Raw genomic sequence first — 24,745 nt, 5'->3', positions numbered from 1 at the left:
ATGAACATAGGGAACTTCTTTGGTGGGACATTGGGCGATCAACTGAGAATTGAGAATGAAATCCTGGGGAGACATAAAGGTGAGAATATGCAAAGGAATGGTCCCAGGAATGGTTCCCTGGCATATACCTCTAAGGATATAATTAAGAAAAGTATGTTTGCTTTTTTTTCTCGACATAATTTTGGTTATTTGTTAGGTCTACATCTTAGACTTTATATTGGATATAAAATGTAATCATTGCCATTAAAAATACTGCCCTAGCAAAATATTTTGTTCTTTGATTATGTAAAAATTTTTAAGATCAAAGCTTGAATCAGTTTTCAGAGTGAGCATATTGGATAATATTGAGCAAGTCTCAATACCCCACCAGTAAAATGGGCATATGGCATATGGCATATGGAGAGTATCAGTCAAGTATTCTGCCCAAAGCTATTCATCCTTGCATCCTAGTAATGACAACAATAAGCAATACCAATAAATAATAGTATAGCTGGGACAAGGGGAATATAAAAGTGAATCAGTGAATCAATCTATTCATGTTATTGTAAATACTGTAGGATGAATCTTCCTTTTATTAATTAATTAATTTATTAATATATTGTTTTAAGGATTCCTTTTGTTTTTTTCATGTAATTCGGGGCATAATGTATTTAATAATAATAAGATAGATTGTGAATAATATAGTATGGAATCAATATAAGAGTGAGTGATTTAGTATTATTAATATTGCTATGAAAAGGTTCTGTAGTTACAATGTGACTTGTTCATGCAGAGTAAGAAACTTTAGCAACATGATGAAATGATTTTTTGCCCACTGGGTTGCAGATATTTTAGCTGGGTTTTTAAAAAAGCAAAATTATTTAATACTTGGGGCTTGTGAGTATCTAAGAATTTGGAATCAATTATATCCTTATACAAAAATCCTTTCCTCAGTTTTCCTCCTACAAGTGGGGACAATACTGCCACCTTTCTGAGATAGCTGGACTTCCTGCTTTGAGGAGATGCTACAGGTTGTTAAGAGTTGTTTCTTAAATATTTTGTGGGGAATTGCAAACAATTTACAAATGAAATAATGATGAAGAGGCTACAGTACCAACAATATTATATCTATTAATGTCTTGAATTATGACTTCCCAGTCTGATGGGTTAATGAGTCTGAAGTAAAGTGCATCTCACTTCTGAAGAGAAGCAATAGGATGCGACTATTTAAAAAAATATTTTAGCTTAGTTCCATTTCAAAAGTTCACATCTTACTTTTCTTATCAGCATTTTCTTAAAAATAATGTAAATTAACACAGCCGTGAGTTTTTAATATTTCTAGACTTCCAATTATAAATGTGGTTGACCAAGTTTGCTTTGAATAGGTGTGGATCAGAACCAGGGACAGTTCTCAAACACTTAACATGTCTTTTTGCCTTTGACACCTTATGAAGGAAATCTTGCATCCCACATTATGTCAACAAAAGGAACATTCTGATCTTAGAGAGATTCATATGGTAGTTGGGCTATTCAAGATATATGAATTCACAATGACAATGAAGTCAAATCACAATGTAATGTTTAATCTGTGATGGAAATAGGTACATTGGTACATATAGTAGGTGTTGAACTTCTACTATAGAGCAATACAAGTATATATGCAAAACTCTTTCTTTTTACCTCAAACCTCATATAAAATTTGGTATTTGGAATGTTTGACAACTGAAATAATGTTCCATTTTGAACCAAGGTGCGATACCATCCATAAGCATAGGTTGCAATCTTTGGAACACAAAGCATTCCCACTTTGCCAGGTAAAACAAGGTGGGCAGACACTATTTTTAAGTCCAATATGACATATTAGGATCTTTAGATGTGTTCTACAGAAAGAATAAAGCTTCTAGATTTGAGGTGGATGGGTAAAAAATTTAAATGAATTTTTTTGCTATATGGACAATAGATGAGACTGAAAAATATTTTTCCATTCCAGATCTAGATAAACTGTAAAGCTCTAAGTAACTCAGAATAAATTTTATAAAGTGTGAGAAGAAGTACAGGATGAACAAAGAGGAGAGGGAAGCTGCACCAGTGAAAAATGTAGGAAAAAGCCCTTTCCCATACTTCAAAGCCATAGTAATATATATGTTTTCCCCAAAATAACACATCCCCTGATAATAAGCCCAATCGGGCTTTTGAGTGCATGGCAATAAGGCCAAGTGCTTATTTCAGGGTTCATAAAAATATAAGACAGCGTCTTATTTTTGGGGAATATATATATATATATATATTCCCCAAAAATAAGACCCTGTCTTATATTTTATATCCATGCCAGCTATTCTCAGCACAAGAAAGGGACCAAGAAGCAATCAGATATCCAAATTGTTGTTTTTTTTCTTTTTTTGGTTCCACTACATTTCCTGCCAATATTTGGGATTTGTATTTTGATTTGAGGTACTTGCGTTATTCAGTCTTATTCTTGTCCTAATTGCACTTAATTGCCTTTCATGGCTGACAAATCATCTATGCATTTTAAAAAGAACTGAACACAACTGGTTAGGCATACATTTCTTCAATTTGGTATCTTTTAAAAGACTTCCTTCTCAATTTGTTTCCTGTTGTGCCAAAAGCAACCTAGCAATTTGGATTTAGAATTATCTGTATTTATGTTGCATTAGTTTTTGTGCCCGGTTTTCGTTTAAAGTTTAAAAAACCTAGATGACGTGCCAGATTTTAAGTCACAGACTTCCTGTGCTTCCTTCTCCTGGGTTTCCAGCAGTGCTGCCAATCTGCATATGCTTACTTACGGAACTTCACTATGCAATTCATCCTAAACCAAACTATTTGCTAATGGAATCAAGTTTAATTAATAGTCCCATTGTTTGGACTCTGTTTTTTAAAAAATCAATCTGGGCTTTGTGGGAAACAGTAAAAGAAAATTACAAATTGTCTAAGCCAAGGACAGAAGATGACAATATGGTGACTCGACTTAAAATCTTAACAGCTCCACACCACAAAAAATTGGTGCTTTTTTGTGGAATTTAAAACCTTTAAGATATTTGTTTATATTGACTATACATAAAAGGATCTATCAGAGCTGAATAATATAAAGGTATGAAAAGAAACCTTCTCTTGGAACCTGTCCATGCCAGATATTTGACACATTTTCAGTTCACTGGGGATCAACTGAATGGGATTTTAGGCCAGAGCAGTGAAGTAGAACAAGCAGATCACATTGCCAAGGTGACACTTTAAAAGTATGCTCTGCGTTGGAAAACTATTTGGCAGGATGTCCAAAAGGGGGTAGTTGAGGGTCATTTTTCCCTATAGATTGTTAAAGATATTGGGTTCTGATCTCATGACACACTGGACTCAAGGCTAGCCAACTTCTTTTTAGAGTGTTATGTGAAGCCAGAAAATAAAGTTAAAACTTAAAAGTTAGTCATGGCTAAGTAGATTGTGCAAATAGTGGGATGATACCCAACAGCAAGAATCATACAGTAGAATCAGAGTTAATTAACTGTTAAATGGATAGAGAAATCCTTGAGTGGCATTCATGAGGTATTGACTTCAGATGATGGAACCAAAGGCATTTCATTTTTAGCTTACATTATTCTGGGGGTGAGGAGGCAAATGTAGCATGTCCAGTACATCAATATGATAGCTTGAAGTAGACCTTTATCTGCTTACTAGTGGGTTTTGCTATTTTGTACTACTTCCTTGCCTCATTTTTGTTTTGCTTGTTTATTTGTAACACAGTACAGCAGTGTTTCTCAACCTCAGCATCTTTAAGATGAGTAGACTTCAACTCCCAGAATTCCCAAGCCAGCATCACTGGCTAGGGAATTCTAGGAGCTGTAGTCCACTCATCTTAAAGTTACTGTGGTTGGGAACACTATTATACAGTAAATTTTGTGGGTAACCAAAGAGCAACGAGACAATGTTATCAGCAAATTTTACCAATGCTTTAATCATATTGCTACTTTCTTCTAGTCCTATCGTTACTCAGGTTGTGTAGATAATTATTGTAAATATTGGATGTTAGACCAGAGTTTGGGAGCCCTCTTAATCATTAGACTATAATTCCATCACTCCAGACCTTTAATGGTATTGGCTGGGATTTAGTGGAGTCCAATAATTTCTAGAGGTTCACCTATTTCCTAAATTTATAACTTTACATAGAGAGGTTAAAATATAATTGTACTTATAATTGCTGTGAAGAATATCAGAAGCCACTTCTCTATAGCTCCACCCCCCTTCTTGCATTTTTAGTTTTCTCTTTGATTTCTTCTTTTTTCTTTCTTACTTTACATTAGCTTGTCTTAGTTTTTAATCTTTCTTTTAAAAAACTTTACAGATCTCAACTGAGGAAAATATTAAGCAAATAGATTCTTCATAGCAGAAAGGGAAAGGATGAGTTGATAAGAGATAATTTATAATTTTACTTGGAGGTAACATTTCAAGATTGAAGATTCCTTGTCCTCAGATTTTGCATATGATTGAGTGCACAGAATTTTAAAAAATAATTCTGTGTAGAAACCATCCTTCCTTCCTTCCTTCCTTCCTTCCTTCCTTCCTTCCTTCCTTCCTTCCTTCCTTCCTTCCTTCCTCCCTCCCTCCCTCCCTCCCTCCCTCCCTCTCTTCTGAAAGTTTTTTCTCCTGTTTGACCTTTATGTAAGAACAATATGTGTCTAACTATGTAAATAAAATTACAAATTGGTGAGTCAACAGACAGTTTGCATTTCATCCAGGTTAAATATAATATTTGAATTATATCCCTCTTTACTGTTGTTTTAAATAAGAGTCATAGATAGATTATAGGTTTGGCTCAGAGATAACTGTTCCTCCGTACCTCATCTAAAGTTATGTCTGAAATATCTTCGTCCAAATGATACGTCATAACTGTACCTAAAGTGAGTTTTTTTACATGCATGTTAAGTCAGGGACACAGTTTGAAAAAATGTTTACTGGAAGTTACTCATAGGATTCAGCCTACAAAAGAATTACATTCGGAGAAATTTGTTTAGGGCCCCAGAGCCCCTTAGACATGTTTTTCTAGCTCTCTTTACTGCAATTTAACAGTATTTTTGTAATTTACACAAGGTGGACTTAGATTTTTAGATTTTTTTTCTTCATTGGAAGGTCAGGACAGAAATAAAGAATGTGAGCAGCAACATTTTGGAGCAGGTCACAGCATAGAAAACATGAATTCATATATAGTGGTATTACTTTACCTGTATTTCTGAATTTAAATGAATAGTTTTGTATAAAGAATGTTAGAAAGATTATAATGTAGAAATAAGCATTGGAAATTAGAATCAAGCAAGCCATTCCTATCAGCCACATTAAAACACAGGTTTGCTTATAATAGATTTAGAACACCAATGAGAATAAAGTATTTTGTCTGGAAAGACATTGGAAGCAGATCCCTGTCAGAAGTCCTTAGGGAAGGAAGCTCACAACAAGAGACTGCATCGTAAAAGGCATGTTTTGTGGCTGTCTCTTGTCTCCAGCTTAGCTTGCCTTAATTGGTGATTGAAAAGCATAGGAATTATGAAGATCAAGTGTTTAATACCATGGTCCTACACATTCATTCATGAAGCTCTCTGGGTATTTTTCAAAGTTCATTTTCTCCTTCCTCTATTAAACTATAATAGGAATAATACTGTATTCCTATATACAAGAATATATAGAAAAGATAATGGGAGAACTGAGATTATTTTTTAAAGAAAACGAAAAGCAACATACCTCCCTAACTAATCTATGGGATACGATGAAAGCTTACTTAAGGGGGATAACAATAACATACAATGCACATAAAAACAAAGAAAAATGGAAGGCACATAATACTCTCCAAGAAAAAATTGGAAACATGGAAAAGAAATTCCAACTAAGCTCAGGAGACAAAATGGTTAAAGAGAAATTGACAGTACTGAGGCATAAAATGAATATATTAGACCAGGAGGAAATGGCAAATAAACTTAGACTATCCAAACAATATTATTTTGAGAACGCAAACAAGACGGGTAAATGGTTGGCCTATAAATTAAAGAAATAATATGAAAGGCAGATCATTCAACAACTGGAAGACACAAAGGAATAATACTGTATTAGGAGAAACTCCCATGCATGACAGACTTCGGAAAAGAAATACTCTTTTTATGGGGGGCTCTTATAAAAAAAAGGTGAGAGATACATGCAGAAATTAAGTAAATAATCAGTGCATCAGGTCTAATATTAATAACTGTTAGAACACAGAAAGTGTTATTATACAATATGAAAAGCATTTATGTAAGATTCTAGATAGATTTGAACTATTTGGTCAATTACAATATCTAAACAAAAATTACTTTTGGAAGTTTAATAAGTTCTCCATTCTGATGATGAATTTTCCACCAGCCCTTGCTTTTTTACAAAGTAAAACCTGAGATGTTCAGGATACTGATCTTTGTGTCTGTTTCCAAATTCTGTCCATTTTGGTGCAACATGATGGTCTCCCAACGTCATTGCCATTGCATTTCCTTGTTACACAAGACTGGATCAAATCTCAAAGTAGTTAATTTACATATAAAATGACTTGACTTTAGTCTCAAACTCTGTCCAAAGTGGTGGGGACTGACAATGAGGAAGTAAAAGGAAAAATGATTTCATGATTAATCAGTGTTTGGTTAAACCCCAAGGAATCAGATTGCATCTGAAAGGTTAGCAATGAGATCTCATCTGTAGCATGCACTGATAAAATTCAAAATCAACACATCTGATGTTCCTGATATAACTAAAGTACTAGTAATTATATATGTGCTACTATGATTCCAAGCAGATCAAAAAAGAGAGGTGATATAGATAAAAAGTGGAGTTGTGTAAACTTTAATATAGAGATTCAGTAGCAACTTTATTACATCTAGAAATTGAATCAAACATTGAATTGAACCAGAAAGTTAAATTTGAATTATTAGACTGAATTAAATACTTCTAAATTGGTTCAATAGTTCAGGAGGGTTTTGCACATGTGCAGCTGCCCTTTTAAAAATCGCATTGAACTAACCCAACTCAGTGTTTCAAATCAGTCAGCCCTAATAAAAGGGTCAGAGAGGAAAAAAGAATAAGGTTCTGTTTACATGTCATGCTGAGCCAAAACATGGCTTGCTTATGATTTATCATTTTAAATCATAATGAATTTGGTTCATTGTATTTTGCAAATTATGGTTTAATACACGGTGGCTGCTTAAACTAGAATTAAGCAAGCTATATTTCTCATGAGGTAAATTTTGCCTCAGTGTTATGAGGAAAATGGGCTGAGAACAGAGAGCTCTGTTTTTTCATCATACAAGAGCCTCATCCTGAAACCTAGATTGCTCCCTTGGTGAAATAATTTGTGAAAACCAATTTTTTTCTGGATGGATGTCAAAGACAGATTGCTCCCATTTGTTCTGTTCCTGGAAATCGATAAATTGTAATTAATGTTTTATTTTATTTCAATCAACATTGCATGTTGTACTATTTTGAACTGTTTGGGGATTCAGGGAGAATATAATTAGCATGATCGTGTTATTAATTTTTAATGAAGTTTTGAGAGAAAATAATGATTCAAAAAGGAGAAAAGTTATATGGAAACGAAGAAGGGAAATCACGGAAAGGAAGAATGTGTGAATTATGTGTCTCGTTGATTTGGGTGATTCATGATCTATACATATAGGCTCTGAGTTTTGTTGCTAATGTGTTTTCTGGGTGTTTGATATCTTAAAACAGCTGTTGAATTGGCCTTGAAAGGGGATTTATTGCTTTAGACTCTCACTTTAGTTTACTGTTTCAGTAAACCAACTTGCTTGGAACAGGTAACCAGATCTCCACCTATCCCATAAACACTGGCAGCAAAGAATATATGCCAAACCCAGAGAAAACCAAACAAAGATCTCCACCCTTAGAATACAGTATATTTTATTCTGAGCTTATTTAGGCTTTTCACTCCCATAACCTAGAGATATCGTTCCTCCTGGCTTGGTTTTTTTTCCCAGGCCTCAAACACTTGGTTTTTCAGAATCAGATGCAGCCTCCTTCCCACTCAATCATAAAACAAGAGATTTGTGATGCCAAGACTCAGACCCTCAAAGCTTTAATCTTATCCCCTTAAACCGATTTAGAATTGCCTGTAACCGCACATAGGCATCACTGGATAGCTATACTGTGAAGGGGTTGATGGGTAAGCATAGGTTGCAAATGGCTGCAGATCCCAACTGCACAAAGGTGCATACCCTGCATGCTGATTGGTTGATCCAACTTCCTGTTCTGAGCTTTGCTATTTGAGTACCCCCTAGCAAGATCATTATATTTGCAGAAGTATAAATGGAACATCTGTGCAACCATCCATGAATGACAGATGCATATGTTCCCTGACATGTAGTGCCAAAGAAGTCTGTTTGACTCTTTAGTCACCCAAAGCATCTTTCCTCCCTCTTCCATTTGATAGTTTTGCCATCTAGGTAGTAATAGCCACCTTGAGTCTTCGGAGAAAGGTGGCATACAAGTTGAACAAATAAATAAAATAAATAGCTGACTTGGGAACTGGATTACAGTGGATCTGCCTGCCTACCTGCCTACCTGCCTGGGTTGGACTTGTGTGCCTTGGCTAAAATGTCTGCAAAAAAACTGGAGGACCACTAAACAGGGGAGCAAATAGATTTTTCTCAAGTATTTGGTTTGTAAGAAGAATATATTCTTTGTTGAACTTACTGCTTGTTGTTCTGCAAGAACTCTGTTAGCTCATATTTCATGTTTGATGCAAACATATTAACTGAAATGCCTCTGAAAATTGCTGGCTTCTGGCATTATAAAAATTAAATTTAAAAAAGATAAAATAAATTCAAGTAAAATACAATACAATACAATATAATACAATGGATTAAGGAGATTTGACTTTATATAACACTAAGTACTAACCAAATCATTTTTTTTACTCCGGCTTTATAGCAGCAACATTGCTATAAATAGTTTGCCGTAAGTCTAGATGGCTAAAATAAACTTTCAGTTCTTCCCTAGCCAATGTGGCCAAAGTTGAAAAATGCTGCAAATTGTACTTCAGCAATGTCTAAGGTAATCTTCCTCAAATCAATTAGACATATTAAACTGCAATACAAATAGTACAAAATGAATTAATAAAGACAGGAGAAAAAATGAAAAATAAATGAAATGAATGGAGGCCATTGCAGTGCATAGTCAGTGAAATTAAGTGTCACTTGGTGTATTCTGAGTTATTGATGCAGTACCAATGTTATAATGAAGGATGCACTGATCTATTGATTGATTATGGGGATGTTGGGGGCAAATAGATACCAGTTGAGACACTGTGTATTTTGCAATATGGATTTGGATTTGATGATCAGTTTATCCAAAAATGTCATTTTTGATACTGCTATAACTATGCATATTTTCTAGTAAGACATAAATTTAGGTAGCTTTTTGTAGACTAAAGAATATGCAGTGGCAATGGCAACTGTGAACATTCTGCTTTTTTATATAAACTTAAATGCTAGGGATACCCAGTGGGAAGGGGTTTGTGTCTCTATGTTTCCCAGAGAGATATTGCCCAATTCCAAATCTCTAGTTATTTGTTCTGGATTAAATTAAGGCTTCAATAAATCTTGTGCAAATCCAGCCCCCATATGGCTTCCAGAACAAAAGGGAATTTGGTAACAGCTTGCAAGTCCTGAATCCTAAGAAAGACATTTGCCAAATTATGACAGTGGGGGTTTGCTTGGAAGTGGGATTAGATCATGCTCCTGCCTTGAGCACAAGCAAAAGAGGTAACAAAGAAATATGATGTGAAATGTTTCAAGGACTTGACATTCACAGGGATGCAGCTGCCAGTTGGCCCCTCTCTGTCACTTACCATGCTCAGTCTGTCCACATCCTGTTCAGGAAAACTCAAAATGCCACCTGCACATCAGCCTTTCAAACAATGCATGCTGATACAGACCTGAGATTTAGAGCATTCTATTCATGAGGAGCACAAAGGCTTTTGATCAGATGGAGCAGAACTATTTCTCTAGCACGGCGGTGTCAAACTCACAGCCCGCGGGCCGGATGCATCATGTGCTGGCCATGCTCACACCCAGTTTAACGAAGGGGAAAGAAGTTGTGATACATCACATGATGCCGCTGTGACGACACGAGTTTGACCCCTCTAGCAGCACACTTTATTCTGCACACTTTTGAGAACTAGAATGCAAGTGTGGTGAAGGCTACTCCAGTTGCCTTACTTATGAAGTTACCTATCCCTTACTATACTATTAAACAGTTGTGGAGAAAAGAGAAAGGATAATATTTATGGGATGTTTCTGATAATTTTTTTTTTTGTTGAATTGAGAACCACTCATCTCCTCCTCCTCCTCCTCCCCCTCCCCTCCTCGTATTAAATTTATATGCCACCAACTCCTAGCCTCTTTGTGACAGTTATAATTATCAAGACACTTAAGAATAAAAACAATAGAGGACACACAAAAACCAGCATAAGAGTAAAGAACAATGATGGCAAAGAAAATAAACCTGCAGAAAAACACATAGATAAAAAGAGGTATTCATCATCCTCGCCAAAAGCATGGGCATCTTTAGAGGTCTTAAAAATACCAGTAGGTGGGAACTTTTAAATTCCAGGAAAAACTTTATTTCAGAGGGCAGGTGCTGTTACAGAGGAGGTGCACTTCTGGAATCCAGACAGATGGCATCATTCAATCAATAGAATCGAGAGGGCACTAACTGCTAGATTGAACTGACCAGGCATATATGGACTGAGAGATATTTCTGGGTAAGAGTAGGAGACATTTTTCTGCTTCATACTCCATTCTCAATCCATGGTCTGTACACACAGTAACATAATGGTAAACCCATAGCAATATACCAATGAATTCTGAGGAGAGAACTCTTTAGCCTGTAATAAAAAATTACTACTTCTAATGGATTAGAAATCATCTATCTATCATCTATCTATCTATCTATCTATCTATCTATCTATCTATCTATCTATCATCTATCTATCTATCTATCTATCTATCTATCTATCTATCTATCTGCAAGTTTTGGTGCATTCGGGTCTTTTCCTGTGTAAGATTGAGAGTATCTTGGCGACGTTTCGATGAGGTCCCACTCGTCATCTTCAGGCTGGTGTCTTCGGCTTCGTGCTTGTGCGAGGAAAGCATGATCGGAGATGTCGTCTCTCTATAAATACTGGTGGGGAGTGCTGGCCTTGTTGTTGTAAGCGGGTTGGTTGGCTGTGTTGTTACATCTTTACAAAAAGAAGTTTTACAAAAAAAAGAATTTACCCCCCCTAATATTACCCCCACCCTTTCCCTCCCCTCCCCCAAGACTTCCCAGAGCAAAATACAAGTATCTCAATTAACAATCATAAGCTAAATTAACCTATCTATCCTCAGACTACTAAATCCCCCCCTGAAACCTTAACTCCACTATAGATAACATAATACTTCTAATACTTAACGTTCATTCATAAGCTATTTGATATTTTCTTGTCTGATACTTATTTTGAATATAATCAATCCATCTTCTCCATTCTGATACGTATCTTTCTTGTGTATAGTCCTTCAAATACGCTGAGATTTTCGCCATTTCTGCTAAGTTCCTTACTTTCAGTATCCACTCTTCAATAGTAGGCAAAAAGTCCTTCTTCCAGTATTGCGCTACCAACGGCCTTGCTGCTGATATTAAATTCAAAATCAATTTAGTCTCTAATACTGTACAGTCCATTGTTATACCCAGTAAAAACAATTGAGGAGTAAATTTCAACCTTTTTTTCAGAATATTCTGCATCACCCACCAAATTTTTATCCAAAATGCCTTGATTTTCTTGCAGGTCCACTATATATGATAATAGATTGCATCATCACATTCACATCTCCAACATTTAGCTTGCAAATTCGGGTACATACATGACAGTTTTTTAGGATCTAAATGCCATCTATAAAACATTTTATAAAAGTTCTCTCTCAAATTTTGTGCTTGTGTAAATTTAACATTTCTGACCCAAATCTTTTCCCATGTTTCCATCATCACTGGTTCCTGAAAGTTTTGTGCCCATTTTATCATACAATCCTTAACCAATTCCGTTTTTGAATCTATTTCCAATAAAGCATTATACAACCTTTTAATATGCATCTGACTTTGATCTCTAATCTGTTTCACCAAATTTTCCTCATTTTGCATAACACCAATTTTTTGATCTTCCCTCCATCTAGCTTGAAGCTGACCATACTGAAACCAAGTATAAATTATCCCTTCTTCTTTTAGTACATCTAAAGATTTCAGTTGCAAATTACCCCTTTCCAAAAGAAGTGTTGTTACATCTTGATTACGCCAAGACTTGCATTCCTGTACCCGTGAAAATCTACGAAAACAAATATATATATACATACATACATATACATATACATATACATATACATATACATATACATATACATATACATATACATATACATTTACAACAAACTATTCTAAAAATACGAGTTCCAGGTATATTAGTAAAGAAAGAAGCAGACATCCTGTGAGTTCCGGAACTTAAAATTTTAAAATTTTAAACTACCATTACAGAGAGACATAACTTATAATGGTATAACTACCATTATATAAAGGCAGAGATCTCTGAAATGGTAGTTCAATACTCTGACGATATCAGCAGATGGCTGACGAAAGCTTAGTAAAATAAAATTTTAATTATTTTAAAATTTTAAGTTCCGGAGCTCGCATATATATATATTCAAAGTCATTATTACCTTCATTGTTACATTGAAGGTTAAACATAGACCTTGAAACACTTCCCCACTCCAAAGTTTTGTACTCCTGAGCTAAACAACTTTATAGCAGGTGATTGGAAGGATCCTTGACTTACAACAGTTCATTTAGTGATCGTTTGACATTATAATGGCACTGAAATAAGTGACTTCTGACCATTTTTCACACTTATGGCCATTGCAGCATCCCCATGGCCACATGAACAAAATTTGGATGCTTGATAACTAGTTTATATTTATGACCATTGCAATGTTCTGGGGTTCTGTGATCATATTTTGTGACCTGACAAGCAAAATCAGTTGGGAAGCCAGATTCACTTAACAACCATGTTATTAATTTAACAACTGGAGTGGTTCACTTAATAAATGTGACAAGAAAAGTTGTAAAATGGGGCAAAACTCACTTAGCTACATAAATTCTGGGCTCCATTGTGGTCGTAAGTTGAGGACTGCCTGTATTTTCACTGAAAATTCTCCAGAGGTCAATATTCTCAACCTATGCCACTGAAATGTACCCCTCTTTGAGTATCTGTTCTTGATTTTCAGGTGATGTGTTTGAAGTATCTGGTAATTAAAAATCTTTGTCTATGTTGTAACTAACTTGCACTTCTTGTGCAGAGAAGAAACAGAGAATGTGCTTTGCAGAGGTTAGGCTGTTCTTATTATTCAGTACAATGTTCTCAAGAAGCTCCAGATATCTAAAGATCTACGCCTGTGATAATTTTTAAAACAGTAGCTTCTTCATTGTAGTCTACTATTACTTTTTAGGTTCATCAACATAATTCTGATTTTAAAGTTTAATCAGATTTCATTAAAACAATTTCATTTTAGGTAGGCTGTAAATATTGATTTCATGGGTTATCATAGTCAGATAATATGCAACCGTAGAAAATAAAACTACATTGTGTTCCAAGTATTGACTGAATTATAGAACCTGTCTGTAATTTTTAATGACTTCATCATGTTAGAATTCCCTAAGCAAATATTTTCACTTCTTCAGTGCCCCAATTTCTAACCCCATAATGCTGTGAGTTAAATCATGAACAGAAGGAGTGAGAACAGGTATACCCAGTTTGATTTAAGAACAATTCAGACTGTAAAACTGGCCTTTAGCTGTTGCATTTGATTAACTCATCAGTATCATAGATCTGTGGCCTGTGGCAAACAGTGATATTTAATTATTTCCTATTTACTGTATATGATTCCTTTTGGGGAGCAGATATGAATTCCATCTCCTGGACGGAAGCAAATATTTTTTTGCGGGGGGCAGTTTGAACTGAACCAGTTTGCAGGACACATCTTCAATAAAATTATTCAACTAAGTATGCATTATTTTGGCAGCCACTAAAGATCACTGCTGTGCTTCAGAAAGTTATAATTCTCATAAAACTAGAAGGTGGCCAGATCCTAAAAGGTAGATGCTGTAAATTATGGTGTGATAGGGAGAAAAAAAATCACTGCACATTCTCTGACACAGGACCATTTATTATAATTTCATTGCTAAAATGAGGTAGGAGAAGTTTTGTAAACTCTATCTACGTTGTGAAGCAGGAAGGAGGTTACTGTATGTCTGCAACTATTTTGAAAATTGTTTTGCTACTTGAGGGGGGGGGATTCTGCATTGTTATGTTAGGCATTTACAAGGTACTACTGTAACTAATCTTAACTAAGATTAGGATACCAACATTCTGATGAAATAGCAGGTTGAACATCAACAGTATCCTGGAAATATTTTCACAAGCATTTTTGGGTAGGGCAATAAACTGGGTTTTTCCCCCCAAGCACTATACAAAGATGATTCCTTACCTTTGAACATACTTAATCTACTTTTAGAATTTTAATAGAGCTGATTTTTTTGATAAGCAAGTAATCTATTTCTGAACAGGAAAAAGCACAAGTCCTCACTATTACCCATTCTTTCCTGCCTGATCATGCAGAATCTTCAGTAGGTTTTGGGAAAGGAGGGAGGGCTTCTCATTTGACCCTCCCACTCAGTATTAAATTCCTACACTTACATAGACTCTGCTTCCATACAAAGCAACTATCTTGTGACTCAATCATTTGTTGAATGAAGAGAAGAGCAGCTGCTGCTTTTCTGGATAATGGATGTATCCAACCTGCCAGATCTTGGCCCTCAGATGTCTGAAATGTGCTAACTTTAGCTGGTATAATGTCAGAGTAATCCTATACAGGTCTGTCTAGAACTATTTCTTATTGAATTAACTGGCTTACTCACAACTAAATGTTAAGTTCCCTTAAAACCCATCTTTTCCAGCAAGCCGGGTTGGCTTAAGAAGAAATTTTTAAATTCTTTTAATCAGTCTGTGATTTCTTAACTTTCGGGCCAAAATTTATATATATTTTTAACTGTTTTTTAATATTTGTATTCTATGTTCTTATCTTGGCTGTACACCGCCCTGAGTCCTCAGGGAGAAGGGAGGTATATAAATTGGAAATTAAATTAAAAATTAAATTAAAGTACTTGCATTCGTGTAGAGAGATGAGACAAGGTTTCTTATGCACACTGATCTGTTTGTATTGGATTGTTGCCAAGGGCCTGGACTACAGAAGCATAGCATTTGAAATGTACATATTCTTTCAGTGGCATATATGAAAGGCATCAGAAAGGTCAAGAAAGGGGCTATGGCCACTGCATCAAAGCCTTACCCTGTTCAGCATTGGCACATGCACCAAAAATGCAAGGTTTTAATAATATTGTCACAACTACCGTCTTGACTTTTTTGACTCCCCCACACCACTATGTAGATTACTTCTGCTTTGCTTACTGCTATGTTCACCCTTTGTTAATGAACTAGAATGACTACATAACAGTAAATATATTCCAGTTCGAGCTCAATTCTTGATGACCACATGGATTCATCCCCAAAGTTTTTAAAGTAAACATGTGGAAGGAATTTGCTCTTGACTTCCCAGACTAGGTTATAATTCTGCATTTTATTCATGGTCTCCTACCCAAATGTTAACCCAGTTTAGTTTTGAGATCAGCGAGGTATTTCTGGAATATGTGGTGTTCCAAAATATTGGGTGGGTGAGTGGTGGGAAGAGAATTATTTGTTTGATTTGAGCTTCTGTGTAGCATTAGAAAAATACCTGTGGAAAGAAGGTGTTTGTGAGCCACCTACTTGAGCTTCTACATTCCAGCATGATATGCCCAACAGCAGCTTTTTAACTGCACTCTCATTTCAGAGGGACTGCCTCCCCTCTCCTGTCATTCCCACCCAACACACTTTAAGCCCTCAGGCTTTCTGTTTGGTTCATGACAGCTGCAAAGGTTGTCACAGAAAGCCAGCAAGTTCATCTACCACTCTGCTGAGCCCAGTCCACTTTCCAGCACCAAAGACAGATGGAAAGGATGAAAGATTAAAATAAAGACAAGTTGAAATGATATGATTTCAGAGTGTAACAGATCAAAGATCAAATTGGATGCACCACATCTCTTTGCCTTTGCATTGACTCAGTTGTGTACCTAGAATATTGAAAGACAGTTCATTGCCCACCCACAAATGTTTGTGAAAATATTTTCAGGATAATGGACTCATGGTGGTGATGCCCAACCTGCTATTTCAACAGAATATTGGTATTCTAATCTTAGTTAATTTCATTTAAAGATGAATCCAAGTTATATGTGTTAGTTTCGGTGCTGGTGGGGTGGAGGGGTGTTGAATATTAAAGCTGACATTGGTGTCCTGTGTGCATCCAACTAATTGTGTGAAACTCTGCCTGCCTCTAATGCATAACACACATACTGAACTGGAATTATTCTGACTCAATGGGGATGGTAAATGCAAATATTCTGTAGCTTAGGCTCAACTAATGTCCATGAGAATGTCACCAAAAACAAGTAGCTGGGTGGGGTAGTTTGTAGTTTGTGGTAGGACAAATCCATAGCTAATATAACTTAATCTTTAGTAAATGATACTCATTGATATTTTATCTCCAGTTTTTCCCATCAAACAAACTGGGAGAAAAATCACCTAGCCAAAAGAAGTGAGAAATTATGTATAACATCTGAGAGATCAACAATTGCCTTGCCTTAAATTTGTGTGCCACCCTCAACATTTTAGCCATAGTTTTAGATGTTGGTCAATTTAACTTCTGCAAATACTGCATTCACGTAAGTGGGAATTGCTTTTCATCTGAGTAAAGCAGAAAGCTTTCTCTGTTGCTTTGGACGCAGAAAAGGTGAAGAGTTAGTGGAACAGTTTGCCTCCATCACTAGAGGGTTTTAAGAAGAGATTGGACAAGCTATTTGTCTGAAAAGGTATAGGATCTTCTGCTTAAGTAGTGGGTTAGACTAGAAGACCTTCAAAGTCCCTTTCAAATCTGTCATTCTGAAGAGTCTCAGAGTGACAGTGCAGTGGCATTTCCTCTCGCATTGTCTATGGTGCTTTGTAAAATGTTGGGTTATGTATGATTTAAAGAAACAAATCCAGAGACTAATGATATTTTATACAATCATATTGCGGGGAGAGATAATAACAGGAAATGCACTTTTGGAATGGGCTATTAGCATTTTTGCAGATGTGAAATATTGTTCTTTAAAAACAATTTGGCCTTTCTTTTAAGCTATCACTTTACAAGGGTTAAACCTGGGAATAATGAAGGTAAAGGTTATTAATGAATAACGATATGCAGACAGTACTTATTTATTGCATCTCTGAATGTTTACATGGAGCCCAATTTCATTTCTACTCATCTTTGATTTTCTATTCCCCACAAGGACTGTTAGATAAATTCCTCATATTGCTGCCGTCTTCCTTTCTTAGCCTTTGCCCTTTGGAAACTAGAGAGAGAGACTTACTTTATTCTCTAGAAATTTATCCCCAGTAACGTTCTTTCCTGCATTTGCTTTTCCCCTTCCTATCATGATTCCTTCCCTTGCCCTCTTATTGCCCAGTGACCCAGAAGGGAAGAGTTGCCTGGGCCCTTGAAGAGCTATTTAACCTGTTTTCATCAAGGGGTCTCTTTGGCCATAGAATGACTCTTCGGTGGTTTCTTTTCCTTTAACAGGCTTAGCTTTCCTCCATTGTGCCTGATCACTGGGCAGAAATGCAGAAATTATTATCAAACCATCCCTTCTGACTGAGGCATATGTTTCCACCACCCCCCTTCTTTTCTTCTCTCTCCTTTGATGGTAGATCTGGAGGAAAACTTGCACAGAGTGATGGGGAGTGCTGGCCAAGGTGTGGCTGCTTTGCCTCATAGTCGAGTCACCCTTCAGGATCCTGTACTCTTTTCTGGCCTGGAGAAGCTACCTCTTGTTCAAGCTCCTGACAGCCCAAGCTGGCGGTCCCTTGACAGCCCAAGCCCCCCTGCTACACCTGAGCAAACCCTTCCCACCTACTGCCTGCAGTACTTTAATATGCTCTACCCAGATGACAGCAATTGGGTCCCAAAGAGTTTGGGTGAAACTCAACAACACAACAATCAAGGGAGCAGGACGGAGGTGCATAAGGAACCTGAGCAGTGTCCTATCATTGACAGTCAAGGATTGAGCCTCACCTCTGAGATGGATTATCAGGCCAGTCTTCACCTTGAGGAGCACTCCTTGGAACAGGTGCAGACAATGGTGGTGGGTGAAGTGCTCAAGGACATTGAAACAGCTTGTAAGCTGCTCAACATTGCCGCAGGTGAGTACCACAGGCCTGTTCTTCTTTTATTTTGCACAGCTTAGCCCCCAAAATAAAAAAAAATGTGTATGTAGAGGCATAATCATGCATTGCAAAATTAGTGAGGCTGTTGTGGTCATTTGCCAACAACTGGCAATATTCTTTGCCTATCGCTGGTGGGCTTCAAACTCCTTTCAGACTACCATGTTGTTTGCTTTCCAGCAAAAACAATCAAACGTTTTGTGGCACCTTAAAGACTAACCATTTCGTTATTGTATAAGATACTATGACTCACAAAACGCCTCTGAGGGAGTGAACAAGTTAACATATGGTAATAAATTCATTAGGCTATTAAAAGAGTCTTTATTAACGTGCCTTATATCCTGACATTAGGAATATAAGCCCCAGTTTAAGTGGAGTTGATGTGTGTAAGGATCAAATAAACTTTCAACCTTATTTATTTACTTGTGATACAATGATATATAACATCATTGTAGGCGGGTTATGAAAGCTCAAGTATTCTTTCATGACAGTGGAAATAAAAAGATTTGACATAGTTGGAGCAAAGAAACAAGCGGGGAAATGGAGAGAGAATGGCTTTCCCCTGGTATGTGTATATATATATATATATATATATATATATATATATATATATATATATATATATATATATATATATATATTGGCTGTTGCATTATAAAAAGACACTCTCACTGGGTTTTTCATTTAGGTATGATTTGCATATAGCAGAAATCACTGTTAGACTTCTCAAACAGTATCAATACTGTTTTAGGAGAAATGGCAGAGCTCTGATTAGAAAAGGCAAAACCTGGCTGGGTGTTAGGACCAGGAAGTGGAAAAATATTAAAATGCAACATGGGGTTTGCATTCTTTATTTGGATAAGTCTTAGAAATTTTAAACCAGCCTTCCTCAGTTGAGGCTTTTTTCAGGCGTGATCCCTTTATAATTCATCATTAACCTTGCTGCCAGGACCTACAGCAAAAGCAGTTAACATTTGGGTGAAGTGAGTCAAATTATGGAAGGCTGCAATAAACCAGCTTTGGAACTGTCTAGATAGCGCTGGACCCAATGTCTTGACCCTAAATCATGATGGCTGTGAATAATAGAAATTGAAGGCCAGAACTATCTAGAGGAGAATAGAGCCCTGTCATAAACCATGCCATGAATTTATAAAACAATGCTTCAGCTTTGTTTACTTTGTTCATCATTTCCAGATACCAAATGCTCCATTCACATATATGCATTTGGATGCATCCATGTGTACTTAATGAGCATCCAACTACTGTGCTAGTCTCACTGACTGAGATTAGGCATGGCTAGTGAAATGTCTTATTTTAGAACACATTATTACCAAATAAAATAGTACACCAATCCTTCAATACTGAAATATGAGGATGAGGGACCATTGCAGATTGGGACTCCTCTCTATTTCAGGATAAAGGGGACAAGGAACATTTTACCTGATGATTGCCTAAATTGATTACTGACCAGTCTGATACTGATCAGCTTTTGGACCATGCAGTATGTTGCAGTCTTCATAAAGGACACAATGGAGGGGTAAAGTTAGTATAAACAAAGAAGAAATAGCATCGGCAAGAGTGCTGGGTGGTGCTTTGATCTAATGATCTACTCTGAATTAAAGATTTCATTTTGAAAGCGAAGTAGGTTTCTGCCTAGATTTTAGATTGATCAATTTAATGGTACCGTATCCAAACTTGAGGAACTCTCAAGAGTTGGTCATCTGAGATAGTGACAGGAAGGTTTTCATTTAGGTTGAGGTTTCCAAATTTTGCATACTAAAGGAGGTCTGTGCCCTTTTTAATTCAATCAATATAGAGGAAATTACAGATCATGAACTTCAGTTGCAATAAAGATGGATAGCAGAGCATATCAGGCTTCTCTTCTAGTTCTTCTAGCTGCAGTGAGTTGGTTTTTTTTTTTTTGCTAGGCAAATGTTCCCAGTACACTGTAGGCAGGATCTAAATGCTGCCAACACAAATATAAAAGCAAACTGTCGATACAAAAGCCAACCTGCTTGTTTTACCTCTTCAATTACTAGAACATTTCTGAAAACAAGAAAAAAAAAAGACTAATATGGTAGCTATCATCAGTCTTTATCAGCCACAGTCTGTCCATGTCAATGTAGGATACTGATATCAGACCTACTGCCATATCCAATGTGTCATATTCTATAGGAGATTGTTTGGATGTCATTGACCATTGTTGTTTGGCAGTTCCAAAGATAGCTTTATTACTGCCTAATATTTCAGAGATAAATACTGCTTTAAAACCTTAGCAGAAAACATTGATATGATGACATGTATGTTGGCTGATGTATCAGAACTATGAAAATATCAAAAAGTGGAGATGTTTACAATGCTAGTCAACTGGAATATTTTCTTAGAACATTTGCTCTGAAGATGAATTATGAATGAAGTAATGTGCACACTCTCTAGAATATATATATTTGGCGTATTTTTGTAGACCCTGCAGACTGGAGTCCAGGAAATGTCCAGAAGTGGATCTTATGGACAGAACATCAATACCGATTGCCCCAGATTGGAAAATCATTCCAAGACTTGTCTGGGAAGGAGCTGTGTGACATGACTGAAGAAGGATTCCGTCAACGTTCTCCATCATGTGGTGATGTTTTACATGCTCATCTGGACATTTGGAAGTCAGGTACTTAGTAAGAGAATTGAGAAACAAATGATGAACAAATTCATCAAAAGCTATTTCGGTAGTAGACTCAATAGAGGCATTTTTCTCCTATACTGTTGGTACTTCCAAACTACTGCTGGAAAACAAGGCTTTCTAAATAATCCATGCTAATGATTTTGCTTGTGCTTTTGGCTTCGTGCTGTTTTTTTGGGATATTGTCCCAGTGTACAGCCTCATGCTTTAGCAGATCTTTGGATTGGAACAGTTTGGTGCTAATCAGTTTGAGGTAGAATGGTGAGTGTGCTAGAGAGCAAGGTTTTGGCCTTTGCATCCCTTCCAGTTATATGAGCTATTGGCTTTCTTTAAGCACTGTTGAAGGGACCTCAAGAATGGGAAAAAGTGGGGAAATTCAGCCTGTCAGAATCCATTAGATTAACTTTTCATGTTATGCTTGCTTTCCAGCTGCCTGGATGAAAGAAAAAACTGCTCCCGGGGAGCTGCATTACTGTGGTGAGCTAACTGTTGCTAACAATAAAAATAAAATAGATTATCTATTATTCTAATAATAAAAATACTTTAGTGATAGAGAAATGTCAAAAAGCTAAGAAGCTATAGGGATGCAGAAAAAAGGTATTCAAGCATCCAAAAGTTGCTTTATTACAAGCACATGTTATAATATTGATTATGATAATGATTTATCATTTGTTGCTCATATGTACACTGAGAGCTTATGTACTAGAGACTAATTCCTTGTGGTGTCCAATCACACTTGGCCAATAAAGAATTCTATTCTATATGATTTCAATCCCTGCAGTAGAAGCAGCTGCCTTCTAGTTCTGCTTATTGTCTGGCTACTGTTAGATCAAAAGATGAAAATGTACAGTCCTTTTAAGACAAGATAGTTATTGACTAAAATATGAACCTTTAATATATGGGTTTTACATTATTATATATATTATTTTACAGTATAGCAGAAAGAGAGATAGAGAGATAAAGAGAGAGAGAAATGAGAGAGAGAGAGAGAGAAAGAGGGAGGGAAGGAGAGAAAGGGAACATGTACCATGTTCTGAATGAATGGGGAAATGTAATTTTCTCCTCAATCAGAGCTAGCATTCCTTTGGAATTTATAGAATGAAAGAACAAGATAACAGAGCAATTAAATAATTCAACAACAATCACTTAAACAAATGTCACAAAAATAAAATTAGAAATTTGCAAGGCTAAATGCTTGCTGAAAAAAGGAAATTTATGGGGACTGGTGGAAAACTGTCCAAAAAAAAAAAAAAAGCATGATGGTGTACCTACCACACGAAGGTTTACTGTAGTCCAGATATAAGAATAAGGAGATTTTCTTTTGAATCTTGGACATAGAAAAATCTGATATTTTTAGGTGGGACACAAAGAAGAATATTTCCAATGTGGTTCAATCAGTGTGATGATCATATGATGAGAAGGAAGACTTTTAGGTGGTTTCATTCTAGACCAACTAGAATATTACAGTTGTTGATTGGCTTAGAAATAAGTAGGACATTAATACTAATGTTGCAAATGGTTATATAAATATATTGTAATCTGAAGGTTAAACATGTTCCTGATAACTGATTTCTCTTGGAACGTTAGCTGCTTGGTTCATACGAACAACTGAGGATTCCAGAATTTTTCAAGAATAGCTCTATGCAATATGCATTACACTACTCGAGTCTACTTTCTCTAGCAATAGCAGAGGTTAAGCTAGGTGACGCTGCCATTGTTCCTGTCTAAAGTAACTTGCTTTTTCTAATAAAAAGTACATTGCTTTCTAAAAATTATGTTGTTTGGATGGATGTTTCCTTACTATAGGCAATGAAGAGAACTGGACAGACAGTGAGGTAGATTCATCCTGCTCAGGCCAGCCCATTCACCTATGGCAGTTTTTGAAAGAGCTTCTGCTGAAGCCTCATAACTATGGCCGCTTCATTCGTTGGCTCAATAAGGAAAAAGGTCAGTGATATTGATTTAATACTGAAAATGGGAGGCAAATTCTTTATTTAGATAGTCTAAGACTCCACAGCTTGGAAAGTCCTTTTCTAAAGGCCTTCTGAAATACAGAAACTTCATGCATTCCCCAGGGGCAAAACAAAATTGGGGGTGGGAGGAATTTCATGTGTGAGATTGGTGTCTTCAGTGTGTCAGAAAATCCATTTTACCCTTTCGGCCACCTCCACACTTCCAAAAGGCCCCCAAAAACTTGACATTGTTAGCCTCTCCCACTCAGGGAATTCTGGGGGAAAAAAAACCTCTTTATGGGCTTAGGCTGTACTTGTTCCAGCTCTTTTTGAGATATTAAGAGGTCTGGTTAGTTTGCAGTACATCTTACCAAAAGTGGAAAAGAGGGAGACAAAAACATAGAACACCAAGGGCAAACTTAAGGGAAAAACTAGAAGGAGGGAAATAGAGTGCTCAGAAGTGTGCATCAGAGCTCCCAAATAGGCAATTTATTCAGGCTGCTCTCAATTGTGAAGGACCAGTGCTACTCTCAATATGTATAATAGCAATGGGATGGGTCTGATGCTTGTCAGGATTCATATGTGTTTTACTGATCAGTTTTAATTTAGATTTTGATTTGAATTATATGAACTTTGCTATGATTTATACACTGCATTTTCTAATGTATTAGCTGATTTGAGCATTGGAATAAATAATAAGCAAAGCTATACATCCAATAATAAATAACATTAAAAATATAGTGCTTTTGATTTTGCTTCTCCAAATATATTTTTTGTTTGCTTTTTTGTGGTTCCTTGCAAACATTTCTTCCCCTTTTTATTATCTTTTCTGTTAATAATTCCTCTGATTCAAAGTATAATAGCGCTAAGATGGTAGAGAGGGTGTGGCCAACATAAATGGATTTCTTGTTTCTCATATTTACTGTCTAGGTATATTTAAGATTGAAGATTCTGCCCAGGTGGCTCGGCTATGGGGAATCCGGAAGAACCGGCCTGCCATGAACTACGACAAGCTGAGCCGCTCAATTCGGCAGTATTATAAGAAAGGGATCATAAGGAAACCAGATATCTCACAAAGGCTGGTCTACCAATTTGTACACCCTGTCTGAAAAGCAGAGCAAAGAGAACAAATTCAGAATAACTGACTTCTTTCTGGGATGGAGGACTTCTGGAAACAACATCCTTTATCCTCTGCAATGTTGATGGAGCTAAAAGCAACTATTGACGAAGACCATTGGATTTGGCTGGTGAACTGTAGAGATTCCTGTGTACCCTAATTGTGTCTGGGAAACAGGAAACAAATAAAGGTTTACTGTTTAAGTAAATGGCAAAAAGGAAATGAACTAGGCCATTCAGATTTCATTCTAGGCTTTGTGGTTTTGTAGGGTTTTTTTTTTCCACTTGAAAAGAAAAGAAAATAATCTAAATATTTCCAGCTGCATGGTATGGGAATTCAAAGAAGGTAGGAATTTGATGGAAAAGGAAAGAGAATACTAATGCTATAGAGTCTGTTACCTCTTTTCCATTCTAATAATTATAAGACTATTTGAGATCAAAGGAGCAATGTAACATTGTGTGCAACTTGGTAAATTAACAGTGGGCAATTATTGTGTAGCAATCTTCTGACCTAGCTTAAAATTCCTATGCTCTCTAATTTTCCTTTCCTTTCTG

General features: G+C 36.3%; 1 protein-coding gene across 1 annotated transcript; it reads left to right on the top strand.

The window, feature by feature from the left end:
* SPDEF (SAM pointed domain containing ETS transcription factor) lies at positions 1-24,270 on the top strand. The gene is made up of 6 exons (XM_070939710.1): positions 1-79; positions 17,936-18,427; positions 20,913-21,110; positions 21,552-21,599; positions 22,929-23,069; positions 24,005-24,270. Exons 1-6 carry the CDS (start codon positions 1-3, stop codon positions 24,181-24,183), a joined length of 1,137 nt encoding a protein of 378 aa, XP_070795811.1. The 3' UTR covers positions 24,184-24,270.
* The last annotated feature ends 475 nt before the right edge of the window (positions 24,271-24,745 follow it).

The sequence above is a fragment of the Pituophis catenifer genome, unplaced genomic scaffold, assembly GCF_029215685.1.
Source record: "Pituophis catenifer annectens isolate HBS135680 unplaced genomic scaffold, rPitCat1.0.hap2 SCAF_3, whole genome shotgun sequence".
Lineage (NCBI taxonomy): Eukaryota > Metazoa > Chordata > Lepidosauria > Squamata > Colubridae > Pituophis > Pituophis catenifer.
The sequence above is the reverse complement of the archived record's forward strand: the minus strand, read 5'-3'. Positions and strand labels throughout refer to the sequence as shown.

Coding starts and splice junctions, on each gene's coding strand:
- SPDEF (XM_070939710.1), top strand. CDS start 1: ATGAACATAGGGAACTTCTTTGGTGGGACATTGGGCGATCAACTGAGA. Junction 21,111..21,551: donor TCTGGACATTTGGAAGTCAG/GTACTTAGTAAG, acceptor CTTGCTTTCCAG/CTGCCTGGATGAAAGAAAAA. Junction 21,600..22,928: donor CGGGGAGCTGCATTACTGTG/GTGAGCTAACTG, acceptor TCCTTACTATAG/GCAATGAAGAGAACTGGACA.